The 16346-nt window shown below is 40.7% G+C and overlaps 1 protein-coding gene across 1 annotated transcript in view; it reads right to left on the bottom strand.

Annotated features, from left to right (window-relative positions):
- Nucleotides 1-413: 413 nt before the first annotated feature.
- Nucleotides 414-16346, bottom strand: part of LOC128660583 (ATP synthase subunit C lysine N-methyltransferase) — a gene marked incomplete at its 5' end in the record, with an annotated part of 128677 nt that continues 112744 nt past the window's right edge. The window contains 1 exon segment of the mRNA XM_053714512.1: nt 414-1147. Coding sequence (XP_053570487.1) covers nt 944-1147 — 204 coding nt within the window.

Here is a 16346-nt window from a genome sequence, read left to right as displayed (position 1 = left end):
GGTTAGGGGTGTTTAGACTCGGGGTTCATGTTAGGGTGTTAGGTGCGGACTTAGAGAGTGTTTCCCCATAGGAAACAATGGGGCTGCGTTAGGAGCTGAACGCTGCTTTTTTGCAGGTGTTAGGTTTTTTTACAGCCAGCTCAGCCCCATTGTTTCCTATGGGAATATCGTGCACGAGCACGTTTTTCCAGCTTACCGCTACCGTAGGCAACGCTGATATTGAGGGTTGAAGTGGAGCTAAATTATGCTCCACGCTCCCTTTTCTGAGCCTAACGCAGCCACTCAGACAACTCTAAATACCAGCGTTGTCTTAAGGGTGCGCTGGAAAAAAAAGCAGCGTTAGCTACGCGGGTCTTTACCGACAAAACTCTAAATCTAGGCGAATATAATTTAAAAATTGACAAGAAAAAATATATTAATCAAAAAGATTTTTATTGACATAGAAAATATTTTTCACATATCAAACTCAGAGAATGAACATTTTCAAATATATATAAGCTCTCTACAATATCCTATTCTTTAGATTATACAGTGCCATTTGTATGCACAAAAATTATATTATGTTCTGTTAAGAGCAATAATTAGGGAAACATTGTGTGTGACTTACTGATTTTCTGTCACTGCATTAATGCAAATATTGACATTGTCTGTAAGGTATTCCACGGGTGTAATTTAATTAGTGAATGCTTCAATTTGATGGAGTAGTTGAAAAGCTAAGTAAATGAATACACTTATCAAAATAAATGCATGGTCTCCAAACAGCAAGGTAAGCTCACAATTCCTGCAGCTATAATCATGCTGAAATATGTATCATTGTTGAGCTTTTTTTTTATTGCTCACAGAAAAATCGAAAGTCAGCAACTCAACCACAAACTTAATTTAAATGCCTTCAACTTGATAAGCTGTAATGATGAAGTGGTCTATGAAACTATGCAACATGCTTTTAAACTGCTGCGTCAGATGAAATTTCCTTCTGGGCATCTGATGCTATCACTTTTTTTAATGTTTTAAAGTTGTATGTCCAGACAGTGTCCACTCCTTCACCGCATATGTGGTCTGGGACCCAGTGTGGAAATGGAAAGCGGCAAGCAATAACTCTGGCTGTGTCTTGTAGTTCCATCTGCAGCTTCTCTTCCAGCTGAGGCATCTGTAGACAAACACATATTATGTTAGATTCAAGGGCTTCCTTAAAATTAATGACCAACTTTCTAAGAAAAAACAAATTATTCTTACCTGATAATTTTCTTTTCTTCTGACGGAAGAGTCCACAGTTGCATTTATTACTTTTGGGAATTCAGAACCTGGCCACCAGTAGGAGGCAAAGACTCCCCAGCCAAAGGGAGTCTTTGCCCCCACTTCCCTCATCCATTCATTCTGCCGAGGGAACAAGGAACAGTAGGAGAAATATCAGGGTGAAAAAGGTGCCAGAAGAAACAAAAAATAATCAGGTAAGCATAATTTAAGTTTTTCTTCTTGAACGGGAAGAGTCCACAGCTGCATTCATTACTTTTGGAAAACAATACCCAAGCTATAGAGGACACTGAATGCAAAACTGGCGGGTACAAAAGGCGGTCCCTTCTGAGGGCACCACAGCCTAAAACCCAAAACTCCCGACAGAATAACCTGCTTCACTAGAAGCCAAAGGACAAAAAGGAAAAAGCAGAGATAACCCAACAGTTAAACTAGCAAGGCCCTCGCTAGAGACCGCTCAGGTTAGTTTACTCGACCGAACGAAAAACCTCTGTGGAGACCAAGGCCAAACGGTATGCAGTCTGCAAAATAAACTCACCCCCGATCAAAAGAAAGGGGAACATCCACAACATTCCCCCAGTGGGGAAGAAGGAGACTCAGCTAAATGATTCCGAAAAGACCCTCAGAACCCAAAGGGACTAGGAGCAAGAAGGGAACTACAAAAGAGTGAACCAGGATGAAACAGGGCACCTATGAAAAGACCCTGCCAACCCAGGAAGGCAAAGTGACAAAAAACAAAGGACCAAGAAATGTCCTGAGAACTTAAAAGGAAGAAAGAAAAATCCCTCCCCTACACAGAGCGCTCACTCGCACCCAGAATAGAGCAACCAAAGACAAACCATCCCCGGGAGCCGCTGAGAAAAACAGCATCAAATATCTGAATAAGCTCCTTCAAGTCAAGGCGTCCTGCTATGAATAAGGACTTAACAACCACATGTCGCCACCCTAGCTATGAAACGCACAGAACCTTCAGCAGAAGATCTCCAAAAACAGAGCAGGAAAGGACCTTCCCAAAAAGGGACAGGAAAAGAAGGAAACAAATTCAGATCCCGGTAGAAAAAACTACCTGCCGAGGAGGGATCCACCGCGAAGCCTCTTACTCAAAGAAGGTTCACAATAAGTATGATAAGCGGCTAAGATCAACATATCAGACAGATCCCTGACTCTCGCTACGGAAACGGACCCAGCACCAAAGTGACTGACAAAGTCCGAAAGACTCAGGGATTAAAAGTATCCAGAATCATAGAGATCTGCAGAAAGGAAAAATGGAGGGAACCAGCCCCCCAAAGAGCTCAGGTTCCATAACCCAAACACAGCCCCCTTCCTGAGGACGAAAGGTACATCCAAAAGGAGACCCTCTACCGGATTACAGTAAGGCATGGCACAAGAATTCCAGGGAGGGAAAAGAAACCAGAACTTAACAATATGCTAGCACACCATCAATGTGCAAATAGCTGCAGCTGGTTTCATATTGTAAACCATCCGCACACTAGACGGCTAAGTTAACCACCAGACTAGAACAGCAGGGCTGAAGCGTAAAGCCGCTCAAAAGGTCAAATACCAAACGAAAAAACATCCGGTCACTAAGGCCGCCCAGAAGAAGTCTAGATTTCCCTGGGCCATCCAGAATCAGACCTAAGGGATCTTGATACAGACCCCCAAAAATCCAGTCAAAGACAGGACAAACAGACCCGGCACCAGAAAACTCGGAGCCCACTTAACTATTGAAAACCCCTGAGGAACAGCAAGGTCGCACCATCCGGAGTAGACTTGCACCATAGGCGAAGCAATAACTGTCATATCCAAGACAACTTGGACACTGAACTCACACGAAAAAAGTCACCTACCCAGAGAGCTTAGGACACCCCAAGCGGGATACGACTCCCCACAGAAGGGTGAAAGGTAATAGTGAAGCCACACAGCCACTCTGGAAGGCCCTAAGGGCAACTTCCACCAAGTCCAAAGACTAAGAACGTACGAGAAAAAAGAATTCTGCTTAGGAGTGCTGGCTATCACCGGGATCACAAAACAGATAACAGGAGCTTTACCTGGGTACAACCCCCACCTCCTGCTTCAGGAGCGGTGGAGCCAACCACTACTCCACGTTTCCATAGGAACTGGATTGAGAAACCAACAAAAGTCTCCAAGATCCTCAGGATCCATGCAAATTTGTTTGCCTGCACAACATGATTAATGCAAGGATATATGTCACCCATCAGTGAAAGGGCCCTCACTGTAAGGAACACCTAAACACAGCTGGATTCAAACTCTTGATCCTCAGCTTTGATGGTAGCAAAGCTAACCACTAAGCCAATGAGGGGCACCATCTCTGACACCCCAACGGCTTGAGGATGGAAGAAGGAACATGAATCCCAATCCCTAGCGGGAAACACCCAAAATGCCTGAGCAGGGGTGACACAGTAAGGAGGGAGACAACCATCTGAAAATCTCCCAAAAAATGGGAGCAGACGAGATCCCGGAAGTAGAGCAGTCAAAAGGCTTTAACTTCCAGCAACAGATGACCTGAAGCCAATCCAAGGAAAAAAACAAAAGGCCCATCACCTCAACCCAAAGGAAGAGGGACTGTCATCAAGGAAAAACAAATTCCAAAAGGGGAACCTCAAATATAAAATGAGGACAACCGCCCTGAAAGATCCCTAGTAGGATCTGCCCGCCCACAAGGAACAGGAGAGATGGACTGACCCCGATGCCCCAAAAGGCAGAACGGGAACCAGCCTGATGTCAGCGAACGAAAGCTTCTCCATGTGCTTTTTTTAAAATTTTTAACCCTGCATGGGCAGAGGCATCAAAAAATCATTGGATGGTTCACTTCACGAAAACTCTTAGCCAAAAGCAAAGCATTATTCGAACTGAAGGGACCCCAAAATATTAAACTCCTCATTCGAGTGAGTAACTCACCACCCGGCTAGGTCAGCCAATTACACTGGCACCACGAGGATGATATAGACCGCAAGGAACACAGATAGCGCCCCATCATGACGAGCCTGCTACAGAGGACACTCCAAACTGGCGCAGGCCACAGAAAATTCAAGACCCCAACAGGGATCGACAAAAGGGATATAAAGATGTAACTAACACCTTAACATGCGACTTCCACGGAAGCGCTCAAGCGACCACAAAATCGCTAGTATCAGATTCCAGAAGAAGAAATATTTGCCAAGGGAAAATCATATCGGACATGAGCTTCTTAAGTACAAAGTAAAATACATCCTAAACGGATCAAAGAAAAAGCGGGCAGCACCTACAGAGACCCCATTCTTCCAAAGCTCAGAACTGGAATAAGATACCAAAAAAAAAAAAAGGAAAATTGTAGACGACAAGGAGATTACTTCATCCCCACACGTCTAACCTAGCTTGCCGTCTGGAACAAAAGACCAAGGATCCATTACCCTATTAGCACTAAGATCCTCCAGCACCAAAACATGCCGTAATAGGACACAAAGGCGCGCCAGTCTACAACGCAAAGCAAGACTTACCTCTGCCGGGGCAACTGGCAACCCGGAGGGTTGGGCCCCTGAAGCTTGAGAGGAAACCGCTTCCCCAGATGGCTGATCTGACTCAGGCGATCCCCCGCCTTATGAACCTCGGTTAGCAGGACAATATCTCAGCAACAACTCCTCTGGAAGATGTAAATGCGCCAGGGCCATGGATATGGCCATGCGGAACCGTGCCGTAACCTCTGGAGGAAACAAGCCCCCTTCCAAAGAAGGGGTAACGGCATTAGGGACACCTGCTTGCATAGCAAAGAAGGTTCTAGGGGACGTGCCTGTATCGGGAGAAGAGAGCACTCTAGAGCGGCATTCGGAACATAACTGATGGGCATGGATTACCCAGGACATTTCATACTCTTCACAAGAAGTAGAATCTGAATCAGAGACATCCGTCTCCAAAAAGTCAGAATCCTCCATAACTTGGTATATAAAAATTATCGACAGAAAAATAAAAATCGGCACCTTACACCCCCAATGACTGGGGCACTCATAACCTCCTGAGACCCAGACAGCTAGCAAAACAGATATTCTCTCCGTTGCCAGGCGGTCAGGAATACGGAAATGGAGCACAGAAGTGTGACCACGCCTCGTCACAAGGTGCACCGTGCAGGCCATAGAAAAGCACGCCAAGGCCTACAAGGGCCGCGCAGCCTGACAAGAAAAGGCTGTTATGTTCCAATATAGCCAAGAGCCCAAGTGACACTACACATTAGCAGACAGAATCACATAACAAACATGATTAAAGTCAATAACACCCCTCAGGAGATATTAACCCTTAATTCCTTACAAGACAAAGGAGTCCCACTGAGACCCTGACTACTTTATTTACATTACTTATCACATCATCGGAGTAAAATGAAACGATCTTACTGGAATCAACGCCATGGAACAGGAACATGGCATTTCAAGTGTGACAGATAGTAGCCTCGCTTCTACTCGTCAACGCTGATTGCTAAGGAGCTGTTAATATGAGTCGAAATGGTTTCGCAGAAAGACTCTCCCTGCATCTCTGGACTATAACCTTCATCCATGCTCTCACTGAGAGTCTGACAGGATTACTTAAAACTCCAGTCCCATTATGAAGAGTACTACCGTCCATAAGAGACTATCTAAAATCTTCCGGCACTTCTCTGCCAACCTCCTGTGATGAAAGGCAAAGAATGACAGGGGGATGAGGGAAGTGGGGGAGGTATTTAAGCCTTTGGCTGGGGTGTCTTTGCCTCCTCCTGGTGGCCAGGTTCTGAATTCCCAAAAGTAATGAATGCAGGTGTGGACTCTTCCCGTTTAAGAAAAAAACTTAAGTTCCATCTTACATATTTGATTCACATTTTTCATGATAGTAGTAAACAAATAACATACTTAACATTTCATATAAACTTTTACTTACAAAAACCCTAATGTTAAATAGAATAGAAATATTCCACCAATAACAATTAACTGTATTGGTTTACTGTTATCTTTTTAAGACGTCATAATACAGAAACATCAACTACGGGTACAAATCACCAAATCCAGAATTCCAAAATCCAAACTTATTCTGAAATCCAAACTTTTTTTTTTATAAAATTATACAAATTACAATTTGTCACACTCTTCTCTGCCTGTGTCTTTGTTCTTTTTGTGTGTGTGTGTGTGTGTGTTATAAAATGCAATAATAGTCTATATTTATTTAGAACAACAAATATTACCTTTCTGATTACAGTACTATACTATCTTTTTGATGGTACTATGTATACAAAGCAGTTAAAAATTATATACAACTACCTTCAGGTTGTATGTATAGGCTGTATTATCAAAAGAAAATATTGCCTAAATACATGAATAGGGCTGAAACAACTAATCACTAAAAATCGATAATGAAAATTGTTGTCAATGATTTTCATTATCGATTAGTTGGTTATAGATTAGTTGTTATGTTTAGCCTCATACACTGTTCAATGCTGCAGTACCATCTTACTCCTCCCCTCTCCCACGGCATTCAGACTGCTTTGCGCAACGGCGCCACCGACCTTACTCCTCTCCTACGGCGTGCAGACTGGTTACAGAATAGTCCTGAGGTTTCCAGGCGGTTGCTGGCTTTGTGCTAAGCGCTCACACACGTAGGGTCCATTAATCTACTCTCATCCTATTGGTTGAGGCGTAGTTCAAGTGACGTTACAGGAAGCTTGTTGGGGCTGTATTGTATTTGTATAGAGTACAAGTTTGTTAGCACATTGGTTTAGGGTTCTGGAGCTTATATAGTCATTCTCATCAGGTGTTAGAGTCATGTGCCTAAGTAGCTTTTAACTCCTCCTTGGCCCCCAGGGTTCGGTAATTGGTCAGTTTGCAGTCACAGCGTGCTTTCGATCCCGTGTGCTCTTCTGTTGGCGGTGCTTTAAATCACTAGGTAGGAAATAATTTTGCGCTTTCTAGCAGAATTTGGAGAGATAAAATCAAATTGCTTTACACCGAGTATGTAACTTATCTTTACCGGGTGGTAAATATTTTAAAAACTGTTAGTAAACTTGATTTAATACAGCTAATAAAATTGCATCAGTATGAAGGAATATTGCTGAATAATATTTTTGTTTTTAAAGCTATTACTTTGTTTTTAAATTGGTTTACATGTTACAAACAAAAATAATTTCTGCTTTCATGCTAGGAAAAGAGTTGTCATCTATTCCCAGGGGCCAGTTTTGCATAAACACTAATTTCATGTTTATGTCGCTTTCCATTGTATCTGCTTTTACTATACCCCTTTTCATACAAATAATACTCCAAGCATTTTTAATTGTGGCATTTATATGCACAATGAATAATTTGTAATATGTGTCCCTTTAATTATATGAATGCATGTCTTTGTAAAAATGAAAAGTGATATAAATTTGAAGGCGCCTAATAATAGTGAAGGCTAAAATGCCTTAATCCAACAACAAAACCCCCCCAAAAAATATGGATACCTAAGGTAAGAGAACGGCAATAAAGACTAAAATATGAGGATTGTAACTCAGTTGCAATGTATCTAAAAGTGCAAACAAGTACTCTGATATTGCCTAGTGTAATAAAGCAAATCACATATAAATCTCAAAAATATCGAGTGAAATATCAATAACTAACCGTATTGAACAAAATTGTGCAGATATTAAGCACTTTGTATACAAATACAAACATATATATCACAGTAATAACAATAGAAATGAAAAAAAAAATGTCAATATATAAAGATATATAAAGTTAGTGCAAGTCCTATGCACTGTATATAAACAATAATAATGTGCAGTTCAAATCAAACCCATTATTTTCCAGGATATCACTCCAATATATGTCCACAAATTGTGTGATGAGCGGCAGCTATAACTTCTTCCAATACTGATAGGCCACCAGCGATGATCCGTAGATACTAGGAAAAAACAGAAGAAGGCGCCACAATAGTGTGAAATCAGTGGTGAACTATGCCCACGCACAAAACCAGAATCACTTACTAGATAGAAAGCACTTGAGAAGTGCCACAGGTGCAAACTGGACCATTAATAGATGCACAGCGAGCTATCCTCACAAACTGTAAACCGGTACACTGGTTCCAGAACCTCAAATCAGCCAACCTTTCAAAATCTTTTCTGTCAGCCGCTCTGAAAATGTCCCCTCACAAGTGCCAAAGAACTTAAGATGGAAAAGTTTGTATATAAAACCTCCTTGATGACAAGTGGTTTAAAAACAAACAGTAAAAGTTTATTAAAAACCAAATACACAGGAAAAAGTCCTGGAGGAAGCTGGTGGGAGGAGCACAAGCGGGAGGACGTGCAAACGCTGGCTCTCTGGTTCCCTGCAAGAGCTACTGGCATATAGTATAGTGCTAAAACCCTGGTCCTTGGGCGGCTCTTTTCAAAGTAATATACTGCATACTTCCAGCTCTCTCATAGTGTTTTACCATCACACTAAGCTGCTACTAGCAGCAAACTACTGGACTGACCAAAAATCTTGTTAATGCTCTCCTTCCCTCTGAGAAAGTTAGGAGAAGTCCTCTGGTTTTCAGTCCACAGAAAACTTATACGCTCTTTTTCTGGTATACTAGGACGCAATATTAAATCCCCTCTGAGATTGTCTATCTGCCCAGAGAGGTATCTACATCCTATTTGCTTCTCCCCCTCCCACCGGTGCTGCGTGAGGGGGAGATTAACAGTGGCTTAAACTGTATGGTCCGGTCGCATCTGCTGAGAAACAAAGGGACAGGAACTTTTTGTGACCAGGCTTTACTCTTGTGGAGCTGACTCCCCACCACGACGCCAGCTGAACAAAACTTACCCTGAAGTTCGGAGCCGTTTCTTGCTAGTGTATAGGAAACTCCGTTGGTACTGGTCTAGCAGCTTGGCCTCCACACGTGATTGAGACGGGGCTGTCCTCTACAGCGCAGGCAGAACAATCGATTGGGACTGGGCGACGCCGTAGATTGGCTGGCGCAGAGTGGTCCACCGCTGTAGGAGTTCGGCGTCTTGCCGAAAACCGAAGAGGCTGTTTGTTGGCTTCACTCCCCCCCACCGGTGCTGCGTGGGGGAGTTCTGGATCCAAGCGGAAGATTATTCCCCAACAGAGACAGCAATCGGAGGGTGAGAGACTCTTTGAGCTGCATCAGGTATCTTGTTAAAACTGCAGCGCTCTGGGTGACTCTTTTTTCTCCCCCTTTCTTTTCAGCAGCAGGGTGGGTTTGGGCTCTCAACTCATTATATTTTTGAGTTAAACATAAATTTATCCCAAAACCAAGGGACACTGGAAGACATAGCGAACTATGGGCCCAAAAGGATCTTAACATTTGATTTTTTCAAATAATAACTTTACCTACACTCATTATAAGTGTGTATTGAACTCTGAGCTAAAAATCTATGTTTTGCAAAATGGTACTGTATATGAATATGCCAGTGAACCCAAAGTGAAATTACTAGCAGTTTAATCTGGGAGATTTTTTTTTTGTTTTAAGTCAGTTTAGGCTTAAAAACAAAAAAATAAAAAATAAAAATCTAAATTGACCCTATGTGATATAAACTTAATAATCACATTATAAAGTCAAATAAGATCCCATATCAATCAAAGGTCTTATTCCTTTTACTAAGGTAATGCTTACTTATTTTTATGGCAGCCGCATACTTAAGGTTAAAAAAGTAAAAAAAGGAATAATCCTGCATTGTATACATATTACTCTGTGTTACAAATTTTCCATCTCATGTGTAAAGTTAAGCAATTTACATCTATAAGTTTATGAGTGTGTTTTAACTTTTTTAGAGTGCTTAAACTTAAAACTGTTATTCCACTGTTAAATTTCACTCAATCGTTAGGAAAATATGTTTAATTGACGTAAGTTTGTCTGAGTTTTTATGCTTACTCTTCCTCTTTTCCTCTCTAAAAATAGACAGCAAAATCCTATTTAGAGTGGTTGATTAAGGTCACTAAAGGCTATTAAGGAAGTGGAGAAGGAGATTTAGGTGAAGGCAGGGAGGGTAATCCAGGCTTAATAACATACCAGCTGAAAGGGGAAAGAAGAGGGGAATATAGCTGGGTCAGTACAAAAATTGAACAAATTCACTAGGAAGCAGAAATTCTGTAAATTTAGAGATCTTCCTGACCGGGGCGTAAGTTTCTTTTATCTCTATAGAACCTCTTAATTTTTTTTAATTTTTTTTTTCTCTCTTCACCTTTTTTTTTTTTTTTTTTACACACTGGCACCCCCTTTTTCTTTTTTTCCCCACACGCACCAGGGAGGACTAATTTTTTTTTTTTTTCCTCCCCTTACACTATTTAGTAGTATCCCCTCACTATTCACTCACTTTTTACCTTATCACTCGATTCATGCACATTTATGGATAAATATTTCACTACACCAGTTAGAACTTCCCCGTCGGTCATGGCAGCAAAACATAGAGAAAAAAAAAATAAGAACATACAAGAAATACCAACAGAAACACACTCTAGTGGTACTGTTTCACAGATACATGAACCAGTTGACATTCAACTTTTAGTGCTGAGAATAACTGAAGCTCTATCCCCTAAATTCGAAGAGTTGAGAAATGAAATTAAACATGACATGAATTCATTAACCACAGAAATACGTCAATTATCTAACAGAATTACCGAAGTGGAACAGAGAATATCTGAGGCAGAAGACACTATAGTAACACATAGTACTAAATTAGAGGATTTAAATTCTAAACTTATAAAGGCTGAGTTGAAGTTAGAAGACTTAGAAAATCGTGCGAGAAGGAACAACTTAAGAGTAATAGGAGTACCTGAGGATAAACAATATGAGGATCTTAAACACTCAAAATCAATCCTTGGATTGAAAAATTGTGCACCTGGATAGCACTCTTTCCCCAATCTAGGGTGGCAAGATTTGGGCACAGGCTAAATAACTATGGAGTGGGAGTGCTGGAGGGTGTTTAAAATATAACCTTTATTTGGAAATTTAAAATAAAAAACCAAAAACACACACACTATTTATTAACCCTATACCACTGTATTAATGACTCTATTATCACTTGTCTATTGGTCTTAAGTTACAGTCGATCTTGTCTTCCTAAGTTCTCTGTTGCATATTAGACTATACTTTTAACCGGCAATTACAAGTGAGGTGTTGGAAAAAGGATACTAGCACGAGAAAAGAAAAAAAAAAAAAAAAGGGGGGAGTTAAATATAATACCCCAATACTCAATGTTTGATAAATACAAAAAACGCCAAGCTGTAAGCCGTATCTATATCAATTTAGAACAACTGAGTTAAAGACGATATAGCAAAGCAATTTGATACTATCAGTTATATTTTATTACAATGTTAGAGCGTATCCTCTTTAATGCTAAAATTATCCAGTGGTGATAAAAGACAAGATACAATTCAATATAAAGTTATAGTGCTAATATTAGTATTACTGTTTTCTAAAGTTGTCTGTGAATATACAGATTCAATATTTATCACAGCCAATATATGGGATATTAGAATTTATTAGAAAAAACGCCAAAATCAGCAGTAATACCAGATCCATTCTGGATCATGGGATATTGAGAATATCCATTTTGAAGTAAATTCAATGTTGATCATAATATATCAGCAAAGCAAACTTAGGTAGTGTTGAACAATTAAAGTGATATTACCAGTATATCTATACAAGCAGTTTAAAAACAGTCTGCCATACAACTTTATTCACATTGATGAACCAATAACAAAAACTTTGTCTAAGCACATTACTACTGTGAACCAGCAAAATCACAAGAAAGATAAAAATATTTTATTTGACATAAATAGTCAATTCTATCAAGCTAAGCCTCAGCAATCTACTCATACTTCTCTATATATACCTTTAAGCATAAAAGAACATTCTTACTAAATATGGTGAGAGACTTTAGACAAGCACTCGATATTAAGCAAAACCAATAGTAAGAGTTTAAGAGACCTTATATATATACATGCTTTCTTAAGCCTTTGAGAACGTAGTATGATAATCTGATAACATATTAAGTATCCGTTACTAGCATACTTAGATAGCAGCTACCACAGTTCAATCTAACAGCCTGGGAATATATCAGGCATAACTTATAACATATTCAGATAGTAGCTGTCAGTAAAGGAATTAGCTGACTATTTTAAGCAAAGCTTTAAATCCAGAACATCACTTATTCCACATTTGAAAAATCATTCAGGCAACAACAGTGATATTTAATTTGCAAAGTTTAAAACATCAATATTTATAACAAGACAAATCAGACTCTGCTGCATATCACTTTAAATTAGTGTCTACAAAATTGCACTACTACATGTATGTTCAACAGAGAACTTAGGAAGACAAGATCGACTGTAACTTAAGACCAATAGACAAGGGATAATAGAGTCATCAATACAGTGGTATAGGGTAAATAAATACCACGTATTACCACGTATTACCACGTAAGACAAGACCGATTGTAACTTAAGACCAATAGACAAGCAATAATAGAGTCTTCAATATAGTGGTATAAGGTTGATAAATACCACGTATTACATACGCTATATCAGACCTATACTGACCTTAATTGAAAAAACTGACTCAAAAATAATTAATTTAAAACCCAAGATATCACTACTTTATTTAAATAGAATACATTGGATTGAAATAAATCCGACCAAACCCTGTATTTTTTAACATTGTATAAATGTAGATTTATGTGTGTGTGTTTTTGGTTTTTTATTTTAAATTTCCAAATAAAGGTTATATTTTAAACACCCTCCAGCACTCCCACTCCATAGTTATTTAGCCTGTGCCCAAATCTTGCCACCCTAGATTGGGGAAAGAGTGCTATCCAGGTGCACAATTTTTCAATCCAAGGATTGATTTTGAGTGTTTCAGTATACAAGTGCACAGCACCTCAGCCACATTGCAATCAAGCCAGATTTACAGATACAAATCTACATATAATCTATCTCTAATTACAGAGATTCGTAGGCTACCCCAATCTCTTACTTTCAGCAGTGCCATTAGTACTTTTCTCTTTCTAATATGAGGATCTTAATAAATTACTTACAATTACAATTCCACATTTGTTGCAAATTCCACAAACACGGCCACAAATGATAGTGGAAAGAGTTCATAGATTAGGGTGGCTTAATACAGAAAAAGGGAACACTAGGCCAAGACCAATTATTGCCAAAATGTTAAACTACCAAGATAAACTTGTTTTATTACAACAGTTTAGAAAAAACAGAATTTATGCTTACCTGATAAATTACTTTCTCCAACGGTGTGTCCGGTCCACGGCGTCATCCTTACTTGTGGGATATTCTCCTCCCCAACAGGAAATGGCAAAGAGCCCAGCAAAGCTGGCCATATAGTCCCTCCTAGGCTCCGCCTACCCCAGTCATTCGACCGACGGACAGGAGGAAATATATATAGGAGAAACCATATGGTAACGTGGTGACAGTAGTTTAGAGAAAATAATTCATCAGACCTGATTAAAAAACCAGGGCGGGCCGTGGACCGGACACACCGTTGGAGAAAGTAATTTATCAGGTAAGCATAAATTCTGTTTTCTCCAACATAGGTGTGTCCGGTCCACGGCGTCATCCTTACTTGTGGGAACCAATACCAAAGCTTTAGGACACGGATGAAGGGAGGGAGCGAATCAGGTCACCTAAACGGAAGGCACCACGGCTTGCAAAACCTTTCTCCCAAAAATAGCCTCCGAAGAAGCAAAAGTATAAAATTTGTAAAATTTGGCAAAAGAGAGCAGTGAAGACCAAGTCACTGCCTTACATATCTGGTCAACAGGAACCTCATTCTTGAAGTCCCATGTGGAAGCCACAGCCCTAGTGGAGTGAGCTGTGATACTTTCAGGAGGCTGCCGTCCGGCAGTCTCAAAAGCCAATCTGATAATGCTTTTAAGCCAAAAGGAAAGAGAGGTAGAAGTTGCTTTTTACCTCTCCTTTTACCAGAATAAACAACAAACAAAGAAGATGTTTGTCTAAAATCTTCAGTAGCCTCTAAATAGAATTTTAGAGCACGGACTACGTCCAAATTGTGTAACAAACGTTCCTTCTTTGAAACTGGATTCAGACACAAAGAAGGTACAACTATCTCCTGGTTAATATTTTTGTTGGAAACAACCTTCGGAAGAAAACCAGGCTCAGTACGCAAAACCACCTTATCTGCATGGACCAGATAGGGCGGAGAACACTGCAGAGCAGATAACTCAGAAACTCTTCTGGCAGAAGAAATTGCAACCTAAAACAAAACTTTCCAAGATAATAACTTAGTATCTACGGAATGTAAGGGTTCAAACGGAACCCCTAGAAGAACTGAAAGAACTAGATTAAGACTCCAGGGAGGAGTCAAAGGTCTGTAAACAGGCTTGATTCTAACCAGAGCCTGAACAAACGCTTAAACGTCTGGCACCGCTGCCAGCCTTTTGTGAAGTAAAACAGATAAAGCAGAGATCTGTCCCTTCAGAGAACTTGCAGATAATCCTTTCTCCAAACCTACTTGTAGAAAAGAAAGAATCTTAGGAATTTTTATCTTGTTCCATGGGAATCCTTTAGATTCACAGCAACAGATATATTTTTTCCATATATTATGGTAAATTTTTCTAGTTACAGGCTTTCTAGCCTGAAAAAGAGTATCTATTATAGAATCTGAAAACCCACGCTTTGATAAAATCAAGCGTTCAAACTCCAAGCAGTCAGTTGGAGGGAAACCAGATTCGGATGTTCGAATGGACCCTGAATAAGAAGGTCCTGTCTCAAAGGTAGCTTCCATGGTGGAGCCTATGACATATTCACCAGGTCTGCATACCAAGTCCTGCGTGGCCACGCAGGAACTATCAAGATCACCGAAGCCCTCTCCATATTGATCCTGGCTACCAGCCTGGGAATGAGAGGAAACGGTGGGAATACATAAGCTAGGTTGAAGATCCAAGGTGCTACTATTGTATCCACTAGAGTCGCCTTGGGATCCCTGGATTTGGACCCGTAACAAGGGACCTTGAAGTTCTGACGAGAGGCCATCAGATCCATGTCTGGAATGCCCCATAATTGAGTTATTTGGGCAAAGATTTCCAGATGGAGTTCCCACTCCCCCGGATGCTCCTCCATCGCCAGGGAACTCCTTGTTTCCCCCTGATGGTTGATATATATAACAGTCGTCATGTTGTCTCATTGAAACCTTATGAATTTGGCCTTTGCTAGTCGAGGCCAAGCCTTGAGAGCATTGAATATCGCTCTCAGTTCCAGAATGTTTATCGGGAGAAGAGAGTCTTCCCGAGACCATAGACCCTGAGCTTTCAGGGGTTCCCAGACCGCGCCCCAGCCCACCAGACTGGCGTCGGTCGTGACAATGACCTACCCTGGTCTGCGGAAGCTCATTCCCTGTGACAGGTTGTCCAGGGTCAGCCACCAACGGAGCGAATCTCTGGTCATTTGACCTACTTGTATCGTCGTAGACAAGTCTGTATAATCCCCATTCCACTGTGAGCATGCACAGGTGTAATGATCTTAGATGAATTCGTGCAAAAGGAACTATGTCCATTGCCGCAACCATCAAACCTATTAGTTCCATGCACTGCGCTATGGAAGGAAGAAGAACAGAATGAAGTACCTGACAAGAGCTTAGAAGTTTTGATTTTCTGGCCTCTGTCAGAAAAATCTTCATTTCTAAGGAAACTATTATTGTTCCCAAGAAGGGAACTCTTGTTGACGGGGACAGAGAACTTTTTTCTATGTTCACTTTCCACCTGTGAGATCTGAGAAAGGCTAGGACAATGTCCGTATGAGCCCTTGCTTTTGACAGAAACGACACTTGAATCAGGATGTCGTCCAAGTAAGATACTACTGCAATGCCCCTTGGTCTTAGCACCGCTAGAAGGGACCCTAGTACCTTTGTGAAAATCCTTGGAGCAGTGGCTAATCCGTAATGGAAGTGCCACAAACTCCAGAAAGACGAACCTTAGGAACCGAAGATGTTCCTTGTGGATAGGAATATGTAAATACGCATCCTTGAAATCAACCGTGGTCAGGAATTGACCTTCCTGGATGGTAGGAATGATCGTTCGAATGGTTTCCATTTTGAACGATGAAACCCTTAGAAACTTGTTTAGAATC

Source organism: Bombina bombina, chromosome 5 (genome assembly GCF_027579735.1).
Source record: "Bombina bombina isolate aBomBom1 chromosome 5, aBomBom1.pri, whole genome shotgun sequence".
Lineage (NCBI taxonomy): Eukaryota > Metazoa > Chordata > Amphibia > Anura > Bombinatoridae > Bombina > Bombina bombina.
Note: the sequence above shows the minus strand (reverse complement) of the source record. Positions and strands in the feature narration are given on the sequence as shown.